The 14,686-nt window shown below is 61.0% G+C and overlaps 2 protein-coding genes across 5 annotated transcripts; both read left to right on the top strand.

Moving 5' to 3' along the window:
• Nucleotides 1-391: 391 nt before the first annotated feature.
• On the top strand, nucleotides 392-4,152 carry LOC120381010 (ribonuclease-like). Its single transcript, XM_039499014.1, has 2 exons — nucleotides 392-472; nucleotides 3,436-4,152. The coding sequence occupies exons 1-2, from the start codon at nucleotides 401-403 to the stop codon at nucleotides 3,889-3,891; spliced, it is 528 nt and encodes a 175-aa protein (XP_039354948.1). The 5' UTR covers nucleotides 392-400; the 3' UTR covers nucleotides 3,892-4,152.
• A 3,076-nt stretch (nucleotides 4,153-7,228) lies between these two features.
• Nucleotides 7,229-10,452, top strand: LOC120381038 (ribonuclease-like). Of its 4 annotated transcripts, none has more exons than XM_039499067.1 (2): nucleotides 7,229-7,236; nucleotides 9,699-10,452. In XM_039499067.1, exon 2 carries the CDS (start codon nucleotides 9,705-9,707, stop codon nucleotides 10,152-10,154), a length of 450 nt encoding a protein of 149 aa, XP_039355001.1. In that variant the 5' UTR covers nucleotides 7,229-7,236; nucleotides 9,699-9,704; the 3' UTR covers nucleotides 10,155-10,452. The 4 variants fall into 4 exon arrangements, with proteins under 4 accessions (XP_039355001.1, XP_039355000.1, XP_039354999.1 ...); XM_039499066.1 differs by lacking the exon at nucleotides 7,229-7,236 and adding an exon at nucleotides 7,853-7,962; XM_039499065.1 differs by lacking the exon at nucleotides 7,229-7,236 and adding an exon at nucleotides 7,993-8,032.
• The last annotated feature ends 4,234 nt before the right edge of the window (nucleotides 10,453-14,686 follow it).

Below are 14,686 nucleotides of genomic sequence, written 5' to 3'. Positions count from 1 at the left end.
TTTGTGCATTTTTCTATCAAGCACCCAGCCACTCCTGCTCATTAACTCTCCCCTGGCATTGTGGGTTAATTCTGCTGCCCGAGCTGCATCCCAGAATTGGGGAAATCTGTCTCCCGTGGTGCCATGCGGAAGAGACATCCTGACCCAGCACCAGGACGCCGCCCAGTGCTACTCACTGGCCCCCCTGAACCCCGGAGGGTGCTGGGATGGGGCCTCTTGTGCACAGTGAGGGGCAGGTCATTGTGATAAGTGCGAGCAGAGTATGTCCCAACCACCCTGCCGTTGGTCAGGGCAAAGCTTCCCCTTTCAATGGGGTGTCGCCACTTCTTGTGGGCCCGGATTATGAAATACTTAACGTCAGATATTTCTCTGCCACCGGTTCCCTCTTCTATTGACTCCCATGCAGCCGGGGAAGGCCAGATCTGCAGACAGCTGGATAGATTCTCCAGGGGAAACAGAGGCACCAGGACAAGTGAGTGGGAGCGCATGGGAGAGGGGGCTTGGTATAATCCAGGCAGGGTTATTCCCCAGTTTAGCTGGTAGAGAGGAACGGTAGGAAACACACCAAAGAGGAGTTCAAACAAGGCTCTACTCTCCCATAGGCTCCAAGGCTTTGTACAAAGAAGGTGGATGTCGCTTTACAGGGGGGGGACTAAGCAAACAAAACTGAAGCCGCCTACAAGAGGTCAGTGATGGAGCCAGGACTCAAATCCAGGGCTCGCGAATCCCAGCCGGGGTCCCCCCATCCCTTGTTCAAGGCTACTTGGCTCTTAGATGGTGCCCACTAGCTGCAAAGACCTGAGAGCCAGGACTTTCAGAGCTGTGACAATTCTCTCCCGACTGCCGCCACAGGTCTCTCTCAGAGCAGCTCGGACGTGGGCACTCCAGCCACAAAGAACAGCTCCAAAGGCCTCAGGACGGAGGGGAAAGTCTCAATTGCTATTGAAGTCTCCTGGTGCAAAGTTGGGGTTGTTTTGCCAAGGGAGGCCCAAAATACAGCACCCCCAGAAGCAACCGCTTTTTAAAAATACCCTCCTGCTTCCACCCTGCTTTTTTCCGCACTCGCTGCTAAAGGGGAAAGCTCGGGCAATATTCACGTAAAACAGGCTGTTGTGCTCAGGTAGCACCAGGAGCCGAGATCTAGTTCCCAGCCTTATGCTTCAGGCCCTATCAAATTCACAGTCTATTTCGGTCAATTTCATGCTCATGGGATTTTAAAAATCGTAAATTTCATTATTTTGGCAATTTAAATCTGGAATTTCATGGCGGTGTAACTGGGGGTCTTGACCCAAAAGGGGGTTGTGGGGGGCTCACAAGGTTATTGTATGGGGGGTGCAGAATTGCCACCCTTACTTCTGCGCTGCTGCTGGCGGCAGCACTGCCTTCAGAGCTGGGCAGCTGGAGAGCAATGGCCGCTGGCCAGGAGCCCAGCTCTGAAGGCAGAGCAAATAAGGGTGGCAATACTGGGACCCCCACACACACAAGAACCTTGATGTAAATTTGGTAGGGCCCTACTTATGATTCTATGCTGCAATGTAAAGCTGTGCATCAGCTGGACTCAACGCCCCCCTTGCGTCTACACTGCAGCTGCGCTAATCAAGGGCTCAGACCCAGAACCCTGCAGGGCTGGTGGGCCAGGTTCCCTCTAATTTTTTACATCCATGTGCAGAATGAATTTTGTTATGAGCACCAATATGGAGGTGATGTGTGGCAGGGGTGGGGCTGAGGGGTTTGGAGTGTGGGGAGGGCTCAGGGCAGGGGCAGAGGGGTGGGGTGCGTGGGGTGAGGGCTTCGGCTGGGGTGGGGGCTCTGGGGTGGGGCCAGGGATGAGGAGTTCAGGGTGCAGAAGGGGGCTCAGGGCTGGGGCAGAAGTTTGGGGTGCAGGGGGGGTGAGAGCTCCAACTGGGGGTGTGGGCTCTGGGGTGGAGCAAGGGATGAGGAGTTTAGGGTGCAGGATGCCCCGGGGCTGGGATCAGAGGACTCTCCCCAGCCCTCCCCCCGCCGGCAGCAGGGCCGGGGCCCAGGGAGAGATGCCTCCCCCCGCCGGCAGCAGGGCCGGGGGCCCAGGGAGAGATGCCTCCCCCCGCCGGCAGCAGGGCCGGGGCCCGGGGAGAGATGCTTCTCCCCGCCGGTAGCAGGGCCGGGGCCCGGGGAGAGATGCCTCCCCCCGCCGGCAGCAGGGCCGGGGCCCGGGGAGAGATGCCTCTCCCCGCCGGCAGCAGGTCCGGGGCCCGGGGAGAGATGCCTCCCCCCGCCGGCAGCAGGGCCGGGGCCCGGGGAGAGATGCTTCTCCCCGCCGGCAGCAGGGCCGGGGCCAGGGCCGAGGCGTCTATCCTCCCCAGTGGCAGGGGAGAGGCCCATGGCAGCCCTGCACGCCCCAACTTGCTCCGCTTCCCTTCCCAGTCCCCACCCACCTCCGACCTCTCTCCTCTCCAGGCCCCTGTGGCTACACGCCTGTGCGGCCTTTGGCCGTGCATCTTAGAGGGAACGTAGCTGGAGGGTCCCAGCTCAAGCGAAGCCGGGACCCAGGGGCCAAGCCCAATCACTTTGCAGTAGAGACACAGCCCTGCTCGACTCCGGTCCTGGAAGTCAGACGGAAATATCTCCCAGTTCCACGGGACAACTTCCTTAGTCCTCTCACGGCCACGGCTCAGGTCAGCATGGACCCGTCCTCTGACCACGTGCACTGTCAGAGATGCCTGGGCTGGCAGCGGGGAGCGAACCCAGCAAGCCTTTTGCAAAGCCAGTGGCTTCCCGCTCACGGGCAGTGCGGGCAGGAAAGTTTTCCCATGAGCCCTAGGGCTACAGCGGCCATATTGTGGGGTTCTGGAGGGTCTGCAGGCTGCAGTGTGAATGCCAGATCCCCAGGTTTGAGCCCGGGTTAGAAAAGCCCTTCGGTTAAAATACCACACGGATGCCCAAGCTCAGGGTTCCCAACACAGCTCGGCTGAGTGGAGTCCCACTAACCCTGGGCTTACCCTGCAGTGTAGACGTACCCTTAGGTGCAGAGGAAATTTGACAGCACAATCACTGGGATTGCCAAGCATTCAAAGTGCTCTAAACCCCACCTACCTGGGCAGAGCGCCTGGACGTTTGGCATGGCACGTCGGTGTCTGGGGCATTGCCAGGGTCACTCGGACAAGGGGATCCCCTCCAAAACACTGTGCTTTACATGAATGACTAGCAGACGGGCTCAAAAATGGCTGGGCCACTGCTGGGGCGAAGAGACACTTGGGGGAGGGGGGACAAAGCCAGGGTGATTTAAATGCTGTATGCTATGTGACAGAGCGACACTGGCACCCTCGAGTGGCCGCAGCCTTCAGCGAGGATGAGCCCTGAAATCGCTGCAGCGGGGCTGAGTCGCCCACAGGGGGTCCGTGCTGTGCTGGTCTCACGTTCCCATCTCATACCCACCTCCCCCATTCTCCCCTCCAGCCAGCAATGAAGACAAGACTGAGTCCAGGCCTCCTGCTGCTGATTTTCCTCTTGCCGGCCTGCCTGGCCGCGGCCGGGAGAGAGACGCCGTACGAGAAGTTCCAAAGGCAGCATGTGGACACCTCCGGGAGCTGGGAGCCCGACCCCAACCGCTACTGCAATCTCATGATGCCGCGGAGGAACATGACGGTGTCCTTCTGCAAAGATCTCAACAGCTTCATACACGGGGCGCTGGCAGTGATAACCGCTGTCTGCGGCTCAGGGGGGACATGGCATCACGGGGACTTTTACTACAGCAACTCTCCCTTCCAGGTCACGGACTGCCAGACAACGGGAGCATCCCGCTGGCCCCACTGCATTTACAGGGGAGACGGCCGCAGTAGGAGAATTTGTGTCGCCTGCCAAAATGGGCAGCCTGTGCACTACGCCCGGCCGTCAGTGTGCGGCGGCCCGTGAGCCGTGAGGCGGACATACAGCCCTGCAGCTCCCCTGGGCTTTGGCAATGCTGGCAGCCCTGGGCGCTCGTAGCTGCCGGACGCCATCCCCATCCTCCTCCCCAACAGAGTATTTGGGCACCTCATTGGGGACAGCAACGAAGACTGTTGTTCCTTTTTCTATGGCAATTTATAACTGCCCCCTCCCCAGCCTGAACTGGCTGCTGCCCCCTAGTGACCATTATACAGTATAGCCGCCCCTTCCCCACCCCCACCCTCTGCTGCCCCCTAGTGCCCATTATACAGTACAGCCGCTCCTTCCCTGCCCCCACCCTCTGCTGCCCCTAGTGCCCATTATACAGTACAGCCGCCCCTTCCCCACTCCCACCCTCTGCTGCCCCCTAGTGCCCATTATACAGTATAGCCGCCCCTTCCCCACCCCCACCCTCTGCTGCCCGTAGTGCCCATTATACAGTATAGCCACCCCTTCCGCACCCTCCCCCTCTGCGGCCCCCTAGTGCCCATTATACAGTACAGCCGCCCCTTCCCGCCCCACCCTCTGCTGCCCATAGTGCCCATTATACAGTATAGCCGCCCTTCCCACCCCCACCCTCTGCTGCCCGTATTGCCCATTATACAGTATAGCCACCCCTTCCGCACCCACACCCTCAGCTGCCCCCTAGTGCCCATTATACAGTAAAGCCGCCCCTTGCCCGCCCCCACCCTCTGCTGCCCCTAGTGGCCATTATACAGTATAGCCGCTCCTTCCCCACCCCCACCCTCTGCTGCCCCTAGTGCCCATTATACAGTATAGCCGCCCCTTCCGCACCCTCACCCTCTGCTGCCCCCTAGTGCCCATTATACAGTATAGCCACCCCTTCCCACCCCCACCCTCTGCTGCCCCTAGTGCCCATGATACAGTATAGCTGCCCCTTCCCCTCTGCTGCCCCCTAGTGCCCATTATATAGTATGGGCACCTTTTCCCCATCCTTTATCCATGGAGCGGGAGGCGGAGAAGGGTCAACGTGCAGAAGAGATGTTACCAGGCTGAGCCCTGGATGCTGTTTTCTCTTGCTTCTTCCTGCAGTAAAATACTTTTTGCAAATGCAGAATGGCTGGGGACTCAAATCCAGGGCTCGTGAATCCCAGCCGGGGTCCCCCCATCCCTTGTTCAAGTCTACTTGGCTCTTAGATGGTGCCCACTAGCTGCAAAGACCTGAGAGCCGGGACCTTCAGAGCTGTGACAATTCTCTCCCGACTGCCGCCATGGGTCTCTCTCAGAGCAGCTCGGACGTGGGCACTCCAGCCGCAAAGACCTGCTCTAAAGGCCTCAGGACGGAGGGGAAAGTCTCAATTGCTATTGAAGTTTCCTGGTGCAAAGTTGGGGTTGTTTTGCCAAGGGAGGCCCAAAATACAGCACCCCCAGAAGCAACCGCTTTTTAAAAATACCTTCCTGCTTCCATCCTGCTTTTTTCCGCACTCGCTGCTAAAGGGGAAAGCTCGGGCAATATTCACGTAAAACAGGCTGTTGTGCTCAGGTAGCACCAGGAGCCGAGATCTAGTTCCCAGCCTTATGCTTCAGGCCCTATCAAATTCACAGTCTATTTCGGTCAATTTCTTGCTCATGGGATTTTAAAAATCGTAAATTTCATTATTTTGGCTATTTAAATCTGGAATTTCATGGCGGTGTAACTGGGGGTCTTGACCCAAAAGGGGGTTGTGGGGGGCTCACAAGGTTATTGTATGGGGGGCGCAGAATTGCCACCCTTACTTCTGCGCTGCTGCTGGCGGCAGCACTGCCTTCAGAGCTGGGCAGCTGGAGAGCAATGGCCGCTGGCCAGGAGCCCAGCTCTGAAGGCAGAGCAAATAAGGGTGGCAATACTGGGACCCCCCCACACTCAAGAACCTTGATGTAAATTTGGTAGGGCCCTACTTATGATTCTATGCTGCAATGTAAAACTGTGCATCAGCTGGACTCAACGCCCCCCTTGCGTCTACACTGCAGCTGCGCTAATCGAGGGCTCAGACCCAGGACCCTGCAGGGCTAGTGGGCCAGGTTCCCTCTAATTTTTTACATCCATGTGCAGAATGAATTTTGTTATGAGCACCAATATGGAGGTGATGTGTGGCAGGGGTGGGGCTGAGGGGTTTGGAGTGTGGGTAGGGCTCAGGGCAGGGGCAGAGGGGTGGGGTGCGGGGGGGTGAGGGTTCCGGCTGGGGGTGGGGGCTCTGGGGTGGGGCCAGGAATGAGGAGTTCAGCGTGTGGAAGGGGGCTCAGGGCTGGGGCAGAAGTTTGAGGTGCAGGGGGGTTGAGAGCTCCAACTGGGGGTGTGGGCTCTGGGGTGGAGCAAGGGATGAGGAGTTTAGGGTGCAGGATGCCCCAGGGCTGGGATCAGAGGACTCTCCCCAGCCCTCTCCCTGCCGGCAGCAGGGCTAGGCCCTGGGGAGAGATGCCTCCCCCCGCCGGCAGCAGGGCCGGGGCCCGGGGAGAGATGCCTCTCCCCGCCAGCAGCAGGGCAGGGGCCCGGGGAGAGATGCCTCCCCCCGCCGGCAGCACGTCCGGGGCCCGGGGAGAGATGCCTCTCCCCGCCGGCAGCAGGGCCGGAGCCCGGGGAGAGATGCCTCTCCCCGCCGGCAGCAGGGCCGGAGCCCGGGGAGAGATGCCTCTCCCCGCCGGCAGCAGGGCCGGAGCCCGGGGAGAGATGCCTCTCCCCGCCGGCAGCAGGGCCGGAGCCCGGGGAGAGATGCCTCCCCCTGCCGGCAGCAGGGCCGGAGCCCGGGGAGAGATGCCTCCCCCCGCCGGCAGCAGCGCCGGGGCCCGGGGAGAGATGCCTCTCCCCGCCGGCAGCAGGGCCGGGGCCCGGGGAGAGATGCCTTCCCCCGCCGGCAGCAGGGCCGGGGCCCGGGGAGAGATGCCTCTCCCCGCCGACAGCAGGGCCGGGGCCCAGGGAGAGATGTCTCTCCCTGCCGGCAGCAGGGCTGGGGCCCGGGGAGAGATGCTTCTCCCCGCCGGCAGCAGGGCCGGGGCCAGGGCCGAGGCGTCTCTCCTCCCCAGTGGCAGGGGAGAGGCCCCCGGCAGCTCTGCACGCCCCAACTTGCTCCGCTCCCCTTCCCAGTTCCCACCCACCTCTGACCTCTCTCCTCTCCAGGCCCCTGTGGCTACACGCCTGTGCGGCCCTTGGCCGTGCAGCTTAGAGGGAACGTAGCCGGAGGGTCCCAGCTCAAGCGAAGCCGGGACCCAGGGGCCAAGCCCGATCACTTTGCAGTAGAGACGCAGACCTGCTCGACTCCGGTCCTGGAAGTCAGCCGGAAATATCTCCCAGTTCCACGGGACAACTTCCTTAGTCCTCTCATGGCCACGGCTCAGGTCAGCATGGACCCGTCCTCTGACCACGTGCACTGTCAGAGAGCTGCCTGGGCTGGCAGCGGGGAGTGAACCCAGCAAGCCTTTTGCAAAGCCAGTGGCTTCCCGCTCACGGGCAGGGCGGGCAGGAAAGTTTTCCCATGAGCCCTAGGGCTACAGCGGCCATATTGTGGGGTGCTGGAGGGTCTGCAGGCTGCAGTGTGAATGCCAGATCCCCAGGTTTGAGCCCGGGTTAGAAAAGCCCTTCGATTAAAATACCACACGGATTCCCAAGCCAGTGACCCAGCCAGGTTCCAAGAGCAGGGGAAGGAAACATAAAAAAGGCACCTCCCCTTGGCTCCTCCTCTGGCCACGCCCCCCTTGGCTCCTCCTGCGGCCGCTCCGCGCCCCCCCTTTGGCTGGCTCCTCCGGCTGCGTCCCTCTCCCCCGCCCTCATGGGGTCCACTCCGTGCTGGCCTCCCCTCTGTGCTGCTACGGTGCCGAGCCCTGCACGCATCCTGACATCCCCACCTGCCCCGGGCCAAGCCGTGGTGGGGTCTGTGTCCCTTTAAGAGCAGGGCTGGGCTGAGCTGAGCCGGCAGGGGGGTGGCTCCACTCCCTGCTGCAGGCTGATGCTGGAGCCTGGGCTGAGAGCCAAGCTCGTCTCCTGCACCAGCTCCGGGCTGCACCAGCTCCTTTGCTGTGGCTCCCCCAGTCCTCTCGGGCCGGGCCGCCCCCTGCACCTGCACGGTAGGGGCACCTGGCATTGGCCACTGTCAGTAGACAGATACCGGGCTAGATGGACCTTTGGTCTGACCCGGTACGGCCGTTCTTATGTTCTTATGAGGGTGGGGCCGAGGGCTGAAATGGCCCAGCAGCGCCGTGCGGGGGCTGCTGGAGGGTGAAGCTGGGGAAGGGGTGGCACGGCCTCAACCCCCTGGGGTTGCCTGCCCCGCGGAGGAGGCAAAGGGGCACAAGCCGCAGCAGGACCCCAGCCCCCTGTGAGAGGGGATCTGGGGCCAGCCCGGTGAGGCAGGAGCAGCCCCGGGGGTGCTGGCCACGCGCAGGGCAGAGGCCCAGGAGAGCCCCAGCCCCGCAGCAGGCAGTGCTGCAGAGGAGGAGCCCGCGCCTCGTGGCGGGCGAGGGGAGTCCCTACAAGCCCAATGAGTTTGCCTAATGCTTCCCTGTTCTCAGGGCTGGCTCCAGACCCCAGCGCGCTAAGCGCGTGCTTGGGGCGGCATGCCGCGGGGGGTGCTCTGCCGGTTGCCGGGAGGGCGGCAGGCAGCTCTGGTGGACCTCCCGCAGGCGTGCCTGCGGAGGGTCCGCTGGTCCCGCGGCCTCGGTGGAGCATCCGCAGGCGTGCCTGTGGCAGGTCCACCGGAGCCGCGGGACTGGCAAGCGGCAGAGCGCCCCCCGCAGCGTGCCACCGTGCTTGGGGCGGCAAAATTGCTAGAGCCAGCCCTGCCTGTTCTGCCTTGCACGGCGCCAGGGGAGCTGGTCCCCAAGGAGCAGAACAAGACAGGGTAGGCGCGTGGCTTCCCCAAGAAACACGCTGTGCTGCTAACCGCTCCCGGCGCAGCAGGGCTGGGGCTTGGGGCAAACAGCCTCAGAGCCCGGCTCGGGGGGGCTCTACCTGCAGCCAGGAGACCAAACACTGCTGCAGAAGAGCCCGTGCGCAGGGTGACGTGCTGGAGGCATCCATGCCCAACAGCGCCGGTGGGTGGGCAGCCTGGGGAGCCTGGGCTAGGCCACGCAAAGGCAGGCACTGCCCCCCAGCAGCACGCGGAGCGGGAGCTGACCCAGGAATTCCTAGCGCTGCCGTTTTCTGCACCTGGTGCCATCCCACCCCACCACAGAGACCAGCCCCTGCCCCCCCGCAACCCCCATCCCTTGCCTGCAGGAGTTCAGCTAAGGCGCAGCTTTTGGAAAATGTCCTGAGGGGAAGCGGCTGCTTCCGCTGCACCCCACTAGCTACGCTACTGGCCCAAGCTCAGGGTTCCCAACACAGCTCAGCTGAGTGGAGTCCCACTAACCCTGGGCTTACCCTGCAGTGTAGACGTACCCTTAGGTGCAGAGGAAATTTGGCAGCACAATCACTGGGATTGCCAAGCATTCAAAGTGCTCTAAACCCCACCTACCTGGGCAGAGCGCCTGGACGTTTGGCATGGCACATCAGTGTCTGGGGCATTGCCAGGGTCACTCGGGCAAGGGGATCCCCTCCAAAACACTGTGCTTTACATGAATGACTAGCAGACGGGCTCAAAAATGGCTGGGCCACGGCTGGGGCGAAGAGAAACTCGGGGGAGGGTGATTTAAATGCTGTATGCTACGTGACAGAGCGACACTGGCACCCTCGAGTGGCCGCAGCCTTCAGCGAGGATGAGCCCTGAAATCGCTGCAGCAGGGGTGAGTTGCCCACAGGGGGTCCGTGCTGTGCTGGTCTCACGTTCCCATCTCATACCCACCTCCCCCATTCTCCCCTCCAGCCAGCAATGAAGACAAGACTGAGTCCAGGCCTCCTGCTGCTGATTTTCCTCTTGCCGGCCTGCCTGGCCGCGGCCGGGAGAGAGACGCCGTACGAGAAGTTCCAAAGGCAGCATGTGGACACCTCCGGGAGCTGGGAGCCCGACCCCAACCGCTACTGCAATCTCATGATGCCGCGGAGGAACATGACGGTGTCCGCCTGCAAAGATCTCAACAGCTTCGTCCACGGGGCGCTGGCAGTGATAACCGCTGTCTGCGGCTCAGGGGGGACACAGCATCACGGGGACTTTTACTACAGCAACTCTCCCTTCGAGGTCACGGACTGCCAGACAACGGGAGCGTCCCTCTGGCCCCGCTGCGATTACAGGGGAGACGGCCGCAGTAGGAGAATTTGTGTCGCCTGCACAAATGGGCAGCCTGTGCACTATGCCCAGCCGTCGGTGTGCGGTGGCCTGTGAGCCGTGGGGCAGACATGCAGCCCTGCAGCTCCCCTGGGCTTTGGCAATGCTGGCAGCCCTGGGCGCCCATAGCTGCCGGACGCCATCCCCATCCTCCTCCCCAACAGAGTATTTGGGCACCTCATTGGGGACAGCAACAAAGGCTGTTGTTCCTTTTTCTATGGCAATTTATAACTGCCCCCTCCCCAGCCTGAACTGGCTGCTGCCCCCTAGTGACCATTATACAGTATAGCCGCCCCTTCCCCACCCCCACCCTCTGCTGCCCCCTAGTGCCCATTATACAGTATAGCCGCCCTTTCCCCACCCCCACCCTCTGCTGCCCCTAGTGCCCATTATACAGTACAGCCGCCCCTTCCCCACTCCCACCCTCTGCTGCCCCCTAGTGCCCATTATACAGTATAGCCGCCCCTTCCCCACCCCCACCCTCTGCTGCCTCCTAGTGACCATTATACAGTACAGCCGCCCCTTCCCCACCCCCACCCTCTGCTGCCTCCTAGTGCCCATTATATAGTATGGGCACCTTTTCCCCATCCTTTATCCATGGAGGGGGAGGCGGAGAAGGGTCAAAGTGCAGAGGAGATGTTACCAGGCTGAGCCCTGGATGCTGTTTTCTCTTGCTTCTTCCTGCAGTAAAATACTTTTTGCAAATGCAGAATAGCTGGGGAGTGTTTGTGGGGGATTTGCTATAGGCAAGCCAGCACTCCCTGTTTCCAGGGCTTCAGTAGCCGCAGACAAACATGACTGTCTTGCTCAAAAGGGCCAGGGAATGGAACACGGTGCTCCTCTAAGGGGCACCAGCTGCCATCCGGCCCCAGCTTAGCTACTGGCTGGCTCAGGGGGTGGGGAATGGAACATGGGGCCTTTCTTCACCGGGTTGGGGGGGTGCTGGTTTCAAACAATTTTCCTTTCCCATGTGACGCCAGGTGGGAGACAGCACGTGGGAAAAGCTGGGTGTGAAAATCTCCCAACACGGTGCAAATCCCCTTAGGTTTGATGTTTCATATAAAATATGCCCACTACACAGGGACAAACCAAAGCACCGGTGCCCAGGCAGAGCTGCGGCATGCGGAGACACCATCAGCCCTGGGAGAGGGCCGGCAAAGCTGGGAAATTCATGGCACGCTGCCAAACGGCCCATGAAAGATGTGAACACCGGACCCCCCACTTCACAAGCCCAGGGCAGGAACCCCTGGGCTACAGGATTAAGTGTGTTGTCTTCAGGGGCGGCTCCAGGCACCAGCACGCCAAGCGCGTGCCTGGGGTGGCAAGCCGCGGGGGGCGCTCTGCCGGTCGCCACAAGGGCGGCAAGCAGGTTGCCTTCGGCAGCTTGCCTGCGGAGGGTCTGCTGGTCCCGCGGCTTCGGCGGACCTCCCGCGGGTGGGCCGCTGAATCTGCTGCACCGGGGACCTCCCGCAGGCAAGCCGCCGAAGACAGCCTGCCTGCCATGCTTGGGGCTGCAAAATACCTAGAGCCGCCCCTGGTTTTCTTCCTTAAACCCCCTCCCCCCCTTGCATCTACTCCACTTTCCCACTGGGGTTCTGGGGAGGCTCCCGGCCAGGCCTGGTGGGGCTGCTCCAGATGGAGGGCTCTGAAAGTAGGATCCTGTAGCAGCCAGCTCCCCACACACACTAGCCTCCCAGGCCAGATGTGTCAATCCCCAGATGGGTTTGGAGCAGATCAGACAAGGAATTCGTGGCCCGGACCCCCAAAGCACGGGGCTCCTGGCAGGATTTTAGCCCACAATGGTGGAGGTCACCACTAGGCCAGCCAGCCCCCGGAACGTGCTCCCAGGTCCCCCCAATGAGGTCTCTCTCTCTCTCTCTCTCTCTCTCGTTCCTCTCTTAGGGGAGCTGGCAGCTGGGCAGGCAGATGGTCCCTCCCGTCCCAGGACAGGCACAACTGGGCTCTGTCGGGGGCGGGTTCAGTACCGCGTTTACAGTGGAGCCAGGGCGCCAGGCCCACAAAGGGTTAACCCAGCCTGGGCCACAGCCCAGCAACGTGAAGAGTCAGCAGCTTCCCAGCGCCAGTGCGCAGGTGCAGCAGGGTCGGCCTGTTGCAGGGTGTGCTGGGAGTTGTAGTTTACATGCCGCTGTGTTCCAGAGGGGCCCTGGGACCTGCGCTGCCAGCTGCACTACTAGTCCCAGAATGCCCCGCGCCACGCTGCCAGCCCCCCCCCAGCTGAAACCCCAGAGCAGGAAAGGGTCTGGTGCGGGGCGGGGGGTCCTGGCGCTCATCGCGCTGCGCGCCCCCTCCCCGCAAGTCTCCCCCATGCTCCTGGGGCAGCCCCCCCGCGACTGTGATGCCGGGGGCTCCTGGGCATGTCTCGACCCTGCGCTTCGGGGTGGGGGGTGGTTGTCGGTGGTGCCTGGCAGCGGGGGGGGGGCAGTGACTCGTCAGTGCTGGCTGCCGCGCCCCGGCCAGTGGCAATGCCCAGAAACTGCCCCCCTGCATTCCGGGGAGGGGCGGGGGTGCAGCTCGGTTTTGGGGGGGGGCACCAATATGTTTGGCACCAGGCCCACAAAGAGTTAATCTGGCCTGTGCTGGTTCATTTCCTCCCATGAGATTAAACAATCAGAGCTCACAGCTGTTTCTAACCAGAATTTGAACCCGTGACCACACCCCAGGACATGGGAGCTCCCTGTGCTTGGCTAGATGGCTCTGTCTCAAGCCGCTCGTGGCCTCTCCTGGTGCCAGAGGTGTTTCCTGTACCAAGTAGCCACACCCTTGCAATGGAGATGCGCCGATGGTCTCTGCTCCGAGCCACTTGACCACGTTTAGCCAGATCCAAACACACATTACTTGCTCAGGCCCAGTTTACCAACAGATCCACATCATCCTCTGGCAGTGACCACCCACCTCCTTCATTAGTTACCATCCCCCGGCTTTGCTGCAAACCATCTGCTTTTTCCAGTCCATTGATACAAACGGTCAATAGCCCAGGAGATCCACCTGGTCCATAGGAGGCCCAGCCCGGCAAGAGCCGAGGGCCCGAACCCGGACATGGACCAGGAGAGAGGAGGAAAAGTGTGGCCCCTGGAGCTGGATGTCATCACCTGCCACAATGGGGGCCCTGATCAGGTCGGGGTCTGGGCAGCGACTGGCACAACAGGCGCCCTGATCTTGATTGGGATCTGTGCTGCGCAGCCTGGCACAACGAGGCCCTGATCTCGGTCAGGGTCTGTGCGGTGCCTGGCACAATGAGGCCCTGATCTCGGTCTGGGTCTGTGCAGCTGTGATCTTTAGCGCCCCCGCATGCCACCTGGCAGAAGTCCCTCTGTTCTGTAACTCCTCTGAGGCCCAACACATTCACTGCCCCTAACAGGGCTCTGTCACAGTATTTCTCTGCAAGGCGTAACAAAGGAAAGCTGGTGACACACTGCTCAGTAACACCATGGCCTGATGTAGGCACGGCCGGTGCACAGAGTTATGTGTCTGTGCTGCACAGATGGTCCTCACACGTGTTTCGAGGACAGATTTGATCTACGAGTTCGTCCTGACACAGGAATGTGGCTTTACCATTCTGCCTGAGGCCAGAGACTTGGGAGTTACATGTGTCTGAGTCAACAGAAAAAGCCAGCTGAGAGCCGGGTGAGGGAGCCAGGAGTGTGTCAGCTGATTGGAGAACAGTCAGCGGGCAGAGACCTTTACCTAGGAGTGCCTGTCTAAGAGCAACTGGACTATAAGGCGAAGGGGAGACATCTCCTTTGTACCCATCACTCCAAGGGGCTGGCTTTGTCCATACAGTGGATCCCCTGCCAAGCGGGAGGGTGATCCTGAAAAGTTGCTTTGGGTCAGTGTGACCTGCCGGGGGAGGGGCAATCCAGAGTGCTGAAGACTCGTGTCCCCTTTTACCTGCCTCTGCCTGGGATGCCCGCAGGGAGCAGCCGCTTCGCGTCTATGCATTAAGCAGTCCTGAGCCAAAGTTTCAGGTTCAGGAGCCTGCCTGCAGTGCCACAGCCGTCCGCTGGTCCCCCCCAGCCTTGGTTAACTCTTCCCAGCCCCGATTTTCCCCAGATGTGTGTTCTGCACCGTATGGCCCTTTTCTGGGCAGCTCAGATATTGAAGATTCGTTTCCGCGCCCCCCCTCCCTCCCTGGAGGGTCAAACCAAGTCTGTTCTTTTAACTGGAGCAGGGCCGGCACAACCCATTAGGCAACCTAGGCGGTCGCCTAGGGCACTGACATTTGTGGAGCGGCGACTGCATGGTCATCAGCAGTATTTCGGGGGCGGGACCTGCCAGCGCTCCTGAACTGGAGTTATCAACTGATTCACATTAAACACAGCACTGGATGGGTTCAGATTAAAGATGAAGCAAGTTATTTTACAGACTCAGTGAGAGCTTTCAAGTGAGTTCGAGCATCGGGCATGAAAGTCAGGAAAGACAAGAGAAATGAAGATAAAACACTTCCCTGCCTCAAAAACTTAACAAGCTGGACTTGGCTGAAGGGAAAATCCTTCCCACATGGTCCCAGCAACCTGGCGAACCAGATTCTCAGGTCAGGATCAACTCCCAAAGCCAAAAAGCTGGTCCCT

Source organism: Mauremys reevesii, linkage group 13, assembly GCF_016161935.1.
Source record: "Mauremys reevesii isolate NIE-2019 linkage group 13, ASM1616193v1, whole genome shotgun sequence".
NCBI classification, from domain to species: Eukaryota; Metazoa; Chordata; order Testudines; family Geoemydidae; genus Mauremys; species Mauremys reevesii.
The sequence above is the reverse complement of the archived record's forward strand: the minus strand, read 5'-3'. Positions and strand labels throughout refer to the sequence as shown.

Excerpts from the sequence above, each read along its gene's own strand:
- LOC120381010 (XM_039499014.1), top strand. The coding sequence starts at position 401 with ATGCAGCCGGGGAAGGCCAGATCTGCAGACAGCTGGATAGATTCTCCA. Across the intron at positions 473-3,435 it reads AAACAGAGGCACCAGGACAA|CCAGCAATGAAGACAAGACT; the intron begins GTGAGTGGGAGC and ends TCTCCCCTCCAG.
- LOC120381038 (XM_039499064.1), top strand. The coding sequence starts at position 9,592 with ATGAGCCCTGAAATCGCTGCAGCAGGG. Across the intron at positions 9,619-9,698 it reads CTGAAATCGCTGCAGCAGGG|CCAGCAATGAAGACAAGACT; the intron begins GTGAGTTGCCCA and ends TCTCCCCTCCAG.